The following is a 9400-nucleotide window of genomic DNA, read 5'->3' as shown; positions in this document are numbered from 1 at the left end:
GCAAATAAAAGAATAGATGCCACAGTCATGACTGAGAAACTATATTGTTGGAATCACTTTCAGAACTATTTTTCCAGCTGATGAACAATAAAACATTGATAGCCAATCAGAAGCCATCTTGCTTTAAAGAGCTCGAGCATTTAAAGCATCTGACGACCAAACTGCAGGCGCATTTATAATCATCAAATATATCGTACGCTGGTGTGGATAATATAGTTCTTTGTGTGAACGGGCCTTTAGAAACGTAAATCTTTTATCAATTATGATCCGATGCTTCATGAAGCAGTGTTTTGAAATCGGCATTCACTAATTAAGTCGTTATTGTTTTTTGGCGCACCAAAAATATTCTCGTCGCTTTATAATATTAATATTGAACCACTGAACGAACATGAACCGATTTAAATATGTTTTTAGTACCTGTATGGATCTTTAAAGAGGAAGTGTCATTGCTCCCTATGGAGGCCTCACGGAGCCATCGGATTTCAACTAAAATGTCTTAATTTGTGTTTTGAAGATCAATCAACGAAGGTCTTACGGGTGTAGAACGGCATGAGGGCAAGTAATAAATTTTTGGGTGAACACCCTTGAAAAGGTTCCATATAGACCCTTTTCTTTGAAGTTTACAACTAGTTTATTTCCAACTTGCTTTAGCTTAACAGCTTTGTGTTCACTTGAATGCTAAAGCATGGTGAGATCTAAAATCTAGGGTAGATGTTTAGAAGCAGGACTGATCACCGCTAGTTTGCCTTGTCATCTTTCAGATGAGCCGCTGGCTGCTTAAGGTGTTAAAGGCCCGGTGCATTTACAAATGGACACCAGCTGGCCTGAACTGAAAATACTGTACAAATCCTGTGCTAATAGGATCTGTACTACAGCTGACTGTGTTGTAGGAGTAAGCAGTGTAGTCATTTAGAATTCACCACCTTAGCTAGTAAATGATTGTTTATGAGAGATAAATCGCAATTTCAGACAGTTCAGTCATTTAATGCAGTACTTTTTAAATTGAATTGCAGCAAACAAACCATATGTTGTAGTGAAGTTAAAAAAAAAAAAAAAAGTAGGAATCCTGTAATCACTTTATTCTGTTCTTTTGAAATGCACAGGGTGAAAAACCACTAAGACTACAACACCATAAAAATAAGTCAAGATCCAGTGGAGAGGGAAGGATGTATTTATTTCTAAAGTGAGTCACAAATTCTGTATGATGGCTACAAGACTTAAGGCACAACCAAAAATAGCTCAAGTGTCTTTAGAACATAGAAGAGGGTCCCTACTCACAAACTGCTGGTGAAAGATAAAACGAGGTAAAAAGTTTAGAAGGGCTTTAAACATGCCACCATTTTCATTGGTTCAGTGGTCAAGTCATGTAGTACTATTTCGTTTAAAAAAAAAAGAACAAAAGAAATGCTCACTGAAAAATAGTAAATTTGAATGAACTAAAAATGTTACATAACCAACACATGTATAAGCTGTGGTCCTCTCCTGATTGATGCAGTTGGTCTGAAAACACTGACAATTTGATGAATCAAATACATGAATGAGGAGCAGCTGCCACTTGACAGCAACACTTCAATATAAATACTGATACTCTATACACACACAAAAGTTAAAAATAAAAATAAAAATAATTTAAAAAAAAAAAGTGTAAAAGCTTTGTCCTCCAACAGTTACATACTGTGAAAGTTCCACAAAAATAAGCATATCTGAATTCTGTACATTCCTCAAGAACCAATTTAAAGAGACTAAGAACCTTATTTGTCACGTCTGGTTGGAACTACAGGACTTTGAACAAGATTTAAAAATTCTGTGCGCTCTCAGGACCAGTTTAAAAATGTAACAGTAGATAAAGGATACTACAAACCAACGATCCACATTAGCAAACACTGAATGCCACAAAGCAAGCAAGCTGGTAATCTTCATTACAATGTTGGTGTCCTGCTCTGATGTGGAGTGTATACTGACCAAAAATCTGACAGCATGAATAACTGAATTGTTTTTTTCCAAGAACCAATTGAGAACACATCCTGTCATTTGTTAACATATGCAAGGCAGTGATTGGCCTAAAATCCAGATGCATATGCTATATGTGAACTGCAGGGCAGGTCTGAAAGCGGTCCTCGCAACCACACTCAAAGCACGATACAAAAAGCATTCACCACAACAACAAACACACGTATGCGAGTCCTACTGGGGAAGCTCTGTCACTATTGAACTATTGTTCAAGTATCTTCACAGAGAGGATTCAGGTTCTACAGTCACACCGTTTGGTTCAGTCACCTTTTTGGAAGCATTCTCCAACTCTATCGAGTCCAACTCTTTAACCTTTTTATCATCAGATTCTGTGGTTGCTTCCAGTTCGACGGCTTGCTTCTTCCCGTTCTCACCAGCACCACCTCTGTTGTCTTGGTCGTCCTGTGGTGCTTTGTTGAGCTCCTCCATCTCGGTCTCAGTAATGGCCATCTCCATCTTGGCTGGAGGGTCAGGCTCTTGGGGCTTCATTTTGATGAAGAGCAAGTTACAAATGCAGAGCACAAGGGCAGAGAGCACCACTTCACAACCGGCCAGCAGGAAGACATACATGTAGTTCTTTGTGTAATCCAGAAGACGACCTGTAAAATGAAACAAGAATGATATTAACTTCCCATATGGATTGGCCAATTGTGGTGGCGGCCATGACAGGTCATGTCCATGACCTATGAACAGCAGCTGTCATTGTTGGGACAACTATAACAGTCCATTTGACCTTTGATGGTACAAATCCAAAGAAGGAACCATATGGTATTGTAATAAGAAGGTCCTTGCAACACCAAACAAAAAGGTCCTATCCTTCTTTCTTTTTTGACCACTAGCATAGAGAATCTATAGCTTTCTTTGATTATTGATACATCCAATTGCAGATTACCTAACAAAAATACATAAAGGTTACAACTTCTTTGAAAGTACTAATATAATTGTTAATGGTACTGTTAAAGTAACAAAAATATTTTCTTCCATATTGTGACATACATCTAAAATTTAACCAATTACCGGGGGGGGAATTGGTTCCATCCATCGAATGTGGATTTTCTTTCACTTATTTAATGCCGACATCAAAAAGGAAGAAATATATTGGGGAAAAAGGCAATTCTTTTGCCAAATGATGCGAATTCCATGAGTAAATCTGAATTTAACTATTGGTGCATTTTATTATTTGTATGTTCTTAGCAAATGATCAAAGACAGCGTGAGATTCAACAGAGTAATTCAAATAGTTCTGTATAAGACTAGCAGAGACAGTTTGGTCATGTAAATATATATTTTAGGTGATTAAATGCATATGACGCATCCATTTTCGACAGAAGACAGAAAATGAACTGCAGAACTGACCTGCTCCAGGTGGTCCCACCAACACAGCAATGGCTTCGACCAAGAGCACCAAGCCGATGGCACTGGAGAACTTCTCTGTTCCCACAATGGCCATCAACACTTCAAACTGTAAGGCTCCAACCATGCCATAGGAGATACCGAAGAAGATGCAGAACACCACAAGAGATGGATAGTCTTTGGCCAAGGAGCCGACAAGATCAGTGGTGCCGTTGAAGATCATAGCAAAACTGAAGAGGTAAACGCACCGTGGCCTCACCCACTTGAGCCCAGCGATGATGCCGCACGTGGGCCTGGCGAAGATGTCAATAAACCCCAGTATGGTGAGCAACAAGGAAGACTTGGTGTCCTCATTGCCCAGTTCCTTGGCATAGCTTACCACAAACACAGGAGGCACAAAAAGACCAAGCACCATAATGGCCGCAGCCACAGTGTAAATCACAAAGCCAGGATCTTTAAAGACGGTGAAGTCAAGAAGCTTGGCCTTTGGTTTGGGTTTAGTTTCTTTCTTCTCTTCCACCTCGCTTGTTTTTTTCGGTGCTTTCAAGGGCCTCATTAAGGCTCCACATGCACAGCAGTTCAGTAGTATTCCTCCAAGTATGAGGAAGCCTCCACGCCAACCATACTTGTATTGAAGAACCTGACCAAGAGGAGACAAACAGCACAGAGCCACGGGACTTCCAGCTGCAGCCAGGCCATTGGCCAAGGGCCTTTTCTCACTGAAATATCTGTTCAGCATGATGAGAGATGGCTGAAAGTTCAGAGAAAGACCCAAACCTGGAGTAAATCATATTTGAGAGTGTTAATATGTTGAAATTAAGTACCTCAGCATTTCATAAGCATCACAAAACAGTGCTCACCCGTTATGACTCCTATGCAGAGATAGATGTGAATGATGCTGGTTGCAAAGGATGCCATAATCATACCCAGCGAAGCAAAAAGGCCCCCAACCATCATCACAGGGCGACACCCAAAACGGTTCACTAGGATGCTGCATAGAGGTCCTGCAACAAGCAAACCACCGTTAGCATCCAGGATATTAAATAAAACAAGACAATGAACTCTTAACGTGCTGACATTGCACATAAATCTTCAAGATGTACATGCTGAATTTGAGAGTCTTCACTAAAAGCGAAGGGTTTTTATACCATTTCCCTATACCGTTAAAAACCACGGATGTCAATAGTATAGAATAAAATACTTGAATAATATCTTGATTTCCAACTAGAAGGAATGGAACAGCAATATAACTTTAAGTTTTCAAAAAAGGTAACAAACTGTATTTTTCCCCTTACAAAATGTTCCACAGACACAAAACCCCTCTACTAGTGCCACATAATATTCTCAGTCCATCTCTGCTGCCAGTGGACATCCATACCTGAGCCATAAAGCATTGCAAGAAGAATGGAGGAGATCCAAGCAGTGTCACTGTAGCCCACTCCAAACTCCCGGATAAGCTCTTTGAAAAAGACACTGACTGCTTTGGGAAATGCGTAGGAGAAACCAGTTATGACGAAGCAGCCGAAGAGGACAGCCCAGCCCCATCCTCCATCAGGTGCCTTGACCCCGCTGTCACCAGTGTCGACAACCGCTCCACCCATGATGCTCAGTGCAGGTCAGGTCTCAGCTGCAACAGAAAATGCATGGATGGTGTTTAATTCCACAGTAAATCATTTAATCTGATTGGTCACATGGCTTTAAACATAAATTAACTACTGCTTGTGGATAATTAATGCTCAACTGCCAAAAATCACACTTTGTTTAGTGAATATTCCTTTACAGCATGATCTGTTCTGTTTGCCTGGCACACTGGATTCACATCCTTCCTCATTCATGTTCCTGCCAAGAGTTCTTCTAGTATTTCTGGGAACAACTGGTATCAAAATTATCACAACTTTTTTTTTAAAAACCAAGCATCACAAGGAGCTTTTATTTTAGATCAGAGTAAATGATGTTGCTTCAAACCCAGAGTTTCTCAATCCTGATCCTGGAACACTGGATCCACCAACACAACAATTCATTTACACCTAATTAGTTGAATTATGAGCGTTAGATGAAGGAGGAATCCAAAACGTGTAATGTTGGGGGTGCTCCAGGATCAGAATTAGCAAACACTTCTTTAACTACTATGCAATGCATGAATGCATCATGCCCTTTCAAATGCCTCTTAATACTAGGAGCTGTCATGCAGCTGCTGATGGTTACCCAACTTCCTGAAGACATTTTACATCTTACTTGTAATCTCTTTCCACACATTCAACTAAAAAAATAAAATGGCAACTTTATTTGAACAAATAGATGATAGATGCATTTTTATATATCAAAATGACAATGTAATGTGGAGTTTAGCATATAAATCTATAAAAAGCAATGACAGAATGGTCAGCCTTCTTATATTGACCTTCTTAAAGGGCAATACTGCTCACTCATTTAAAGGATGAAACCTCTTCCTCTGTAGATCCAGCACTGAAATCAATATGTAAACTCTGGTCATCCAAATGCTAAAAACTATTATATTATATTACATATTACCTAGATAATGTATAGAATGCCTAGGAAAAAAAAAATAAAAATAAAATAAAAATGCAACAATCACAAGAACCAGACATTTCATACTTTGCCTACAAACTTCACACATTTTATATATATTCCCTAGGCATTCTGTACAATACCTGCTTTTCACACATTGCCGGTAACATATATACATAATAAAAAGAAAATTAAATGTATTTAAATGTAAATCAGTTGAACCAGCATGACCACTAAAACAGGTGTTAAGTGTTTTTAAACGCATAAAACCTTGAACTTATTTTTAGCGACATGCAAGTAAACAGAAAAAGGGTTGCACAACATGTTACGTGCTGGAAATTAGTTGATCAAGAGCTATGATGTAGAAGAACTGCATTAGGTAAAAGAAAGTCATGCAACCAATGTACTACATGTGCAACCTACCTTGCCTGAGGTCTCTGATAACTGATTCTCTCTCACTGTTCTGAAGCTCCCACATATATTATCTACCTTGTCTAGGGGGCAGGCCAGGGGTGGGGATTGAGGGGGGCAAACCTCTAGTGAAAAAACTCCTACAAGAGCCATGATATAAGAGCCATGGTATCCAACCTAAATTAAGACCCTGACATTTTCCCATGTGTTACTGATTGCAATGACCAGAATCACTTCCCATGCAGTTAAGAGTAACTTACGTTGTGTTTGTTCTCATCTTACATAGATTTTTTATACAGAATGTGTAGCTGGGATTTAAATTATGTTTGGTTAAGGAGGAATTATGTATGGTTTTGATTAATTTTAGAAAGTGCCTGAAGGTCACAGCTGGCACCTGAAGGTCACAGCTGGCACTGGCTCTTTGTTAATGATGGACGCTTTTTGCCATGTCCATACTAATTAGTGAAACAGGCTGATTCTAATCAGACAGTTGCAATACAATGACAAAAATTGCTGATTATTTTAATTTACAAACATCTAATCAAAATTGATATCTAGGTCTATGTGTGATACCACTTCCAATTAATTTCAGTTTTTTATGATTATACTTATAAATGATTTGGGATACAGTAAGATGGTTAGGTATTATAAGAAGGTATTTAAGGCGGGTCTAGATTATATATGCCTTCATCCTCTGACCTTTCCCCGCCTACAATACTCTACATTGGTCATTGGTTCTTAATATAACACACCTGATTTATATCATGAACTTAGTAGTAGATGTTAAGATGTTACCCTCTGGGAGACGATTGAGGATTTTGATGTGCAAATGTATCTGGTTTGTGGTTATTAGTAACTTATTATGTTTGTATTGTTTATGTGAGTTTAATGTTGTACTGGCTATGTCATGGTTGTCCAAGATGAATTTCCCAGCAATGGGACAATAAAGTATATTCAATTCAAGACCTGAAATCGATGTCAGATAAGGAAATTAAGGTTTAAACCCCCTCAAGTGATATATAATATATAACTTTTAATAGTAATGGCGTCTATTTTTACAAAAAAAAAAAAAAAAAAAAAAAATTGCTTGAGGTGGTAACCATGGCAACAGCAGCCTGCTCGAGCACTTTGGATCATTTCAGGATGGGACACAGTCATTATTTGACAGTTCACTGTAGATTTAGGTACTTGTACACTATAAATTTAAGTACATACATAACTATCACAAACCCTTTGGTGTTTAAAGGTTAGCTAACGACTCAAAATACATTTTCCGATCGAAATACCTTATAAAATCGACTCTCCAGGAAGTCAGTGTACAATTTTAACACTGAATAATTACATTAACTAGTCTAATATGTGATTCTGTGTCTAAATATGTGTATTTGAAGAGCACCTGATGCGCCACCGCTCTGGTCTACGTGCTAAACGTGACTTCTATACTCTCTCTCCTCCACCAATAAGCGCTGACACCGGCACATCGATATATAAACAAAAGCCACACCATCCTTAAGTATATATATATTCTCAATTTAAACAATGTGTAGCACCATTACATCGACAACTACTCGAAGATTACACACTAATATCAGACTGTCGCATATAGGGCAGTTGTATCGGTATGTGGATTATTCACGACATGTTAGGAATGTTATCACGGTGTATATTATATTTTCAACGATAAATAGAATATTCTTTGTGTTTCTGTACCAAAGCCTGTCAGTTTTCATCAGTCAATCTCCATAGCAGCCCACCGGCATTCAGCATCCCCCACTTCCCGACGCACGCGCATAATCACCCAATCATTATCTCAGAAAACATGTTGACATATTTAAAGGCGTCAGTCCTCATATACATACCTTAGCGATACTCTGTGATAAAGGTTGTTCTCTGTCTGATGATGCCCTCTGGCACCAGGACCATCACGTTCGGACGGCACACATCTCTAGAAGAAGCACTTGAATGAGGTCTGTTCATCCGACAGTAGTGCTGCTGCTGTGATCTCACTGTTGTGTCAGCGCTGAATCACTTGAGTCACGCTGACGTGCAGCCAATGATGCGGCTTTGAGAGGAGGATACTACGTGCGTTTCGCCACTGCTCTCTCTCATCCCTATTCAAACCATGTGCCTAGGGGATTTAGAGGGGATTTACGTACCTTACCTTCATGTATGAAGCAGCTTTGTTTCTCATTATTAGCTTAGCTGGGTAGTGAACAACAATATTATAGTTTCCCTCATAAATGTGGCACACATCACAGTGACGCAGTAAAATTACAAAACAGGATGATGACACTTTTTTTTTTTTTTTGCAATGCAGCAATTTTTGTCATCACAAGAGCCAAACACTTCTTTAGATACATAATATTATGCTCATAGAGGGATGTTTTGTAGAGAGTGTAAAGGCAGATAGGCCTTAGGAAGTTGTAGCATCCATCTGAATAAAACTTAATAATCATTTACATGCTACATACTTGTGAATAAATGAGACAAGGGGCATAATTTAAACACAAAGTACGGATACAAATTAGAACGTGACAGCAGGCAGGTAGGAATCACGTGAATCAGGTGTCTTATTTCCTCTTGCGTCAGTTGCTTTTGTACGGTTTTTATAAGCTGCAGGAAAAATTGTGTGTCAGCCAAGTTTGGAAAAATACTAACCAATGTAGAAGCAAAACTGTCTGAACTTGTTATAATTCTGGCAGGGACCCTGCTGAAAAAATCCAGCTAAAACCAGCCTAAGCTGGTCAGGCTGGTTTAACTGGTCTCCCAGCCTGGTCATAGCTTTTAGAGGGGTTTTGGTTAGCTAGGAGGCTGGGAGACCAGCTAAAACCAGCTGAACACCAGCTAACCCAGGCTGGGAGTCCAGCCAACCAGATTAGGCTGGTTTTAGCTGGATTTTTCAACACAATGTTGCCTACATAAGCATGATATTTGTGTTATAGTTTGTAGGGTAAAACTTTTATACTTTGTCAGTAATTTAGTACACAATATATATATATATATATATATATATATATATATATATATATATATATATATATATATATATATACCCAACATACTGGGTAGTTTTATTTACTCAACTACTGTTTAAAAAT

General features: G+C 38.6%; 1 protein-coding gene across 2 annotated transcripts; it reads right to left on the bottom strand.

Moving 5' to 3' along the window:
* Window positions 1-1041: 1041 nt before the first annotated feature.
* Window positions 1042-8418, bottom strand: slc16a3b (solute carrier family 16 member 3b). Of its 2 annotated transcripts, none has more exons than XM_067369292.1 (5): window positions 6315-6345; window positions 4741-4989; window positions 4223-4366; window positions 3366-4139; window positions 1042-2609 (listed from the first exon to the last, which is right to left on the bottom strand). In XM_067369292.1, exons 2-5 carry the CDS (start codon window positions 4961-4963, stop codon window positions 2230-2232), a joined length of 1521 nt encoding a protein of 506 aa, XP_067225393.1. In that variant the 5' UTR covers window positions 4964-4989; window positions 6315-6345; the 3' UTR covers window positions 1042-2229. The 2 variants fall into 2 exon arrangements, with proteins under 2 accessions (XP_067225393.1, XP_067225392.1); XM_067369291.1 differs by lacking the exon at window positions 6315-6345 and adding an exon at window positions 8162-8418 and having other exon boundaries at window positions 1043-2609.
* Window positions 8419-9400: the final 982 nt, after the last annotated feature.

The sequence above is a fragment of the Chanodichthys erythropterus genome, chromosome 19, assembly GCF_024489055.1.
Source record: "Chanodichthys erythropterus isolate Z2021 chromosome 19, ASM2448905v1, whole genome shotgun sequence".
NCBI classification, from domain to species: domain Eukaryota; kingdom Metazoa; phylum Chordata; class Actinopteri; order Cypriniformes; family Xenocyprididae; genus Chanodichthys; species Chanodichthys erythropterus.
The sequence above is the reverse complement of the archived record's forward strand: the minus strand, read 5'-3'. Positions and strand labels throughout refer to the sequence as shown.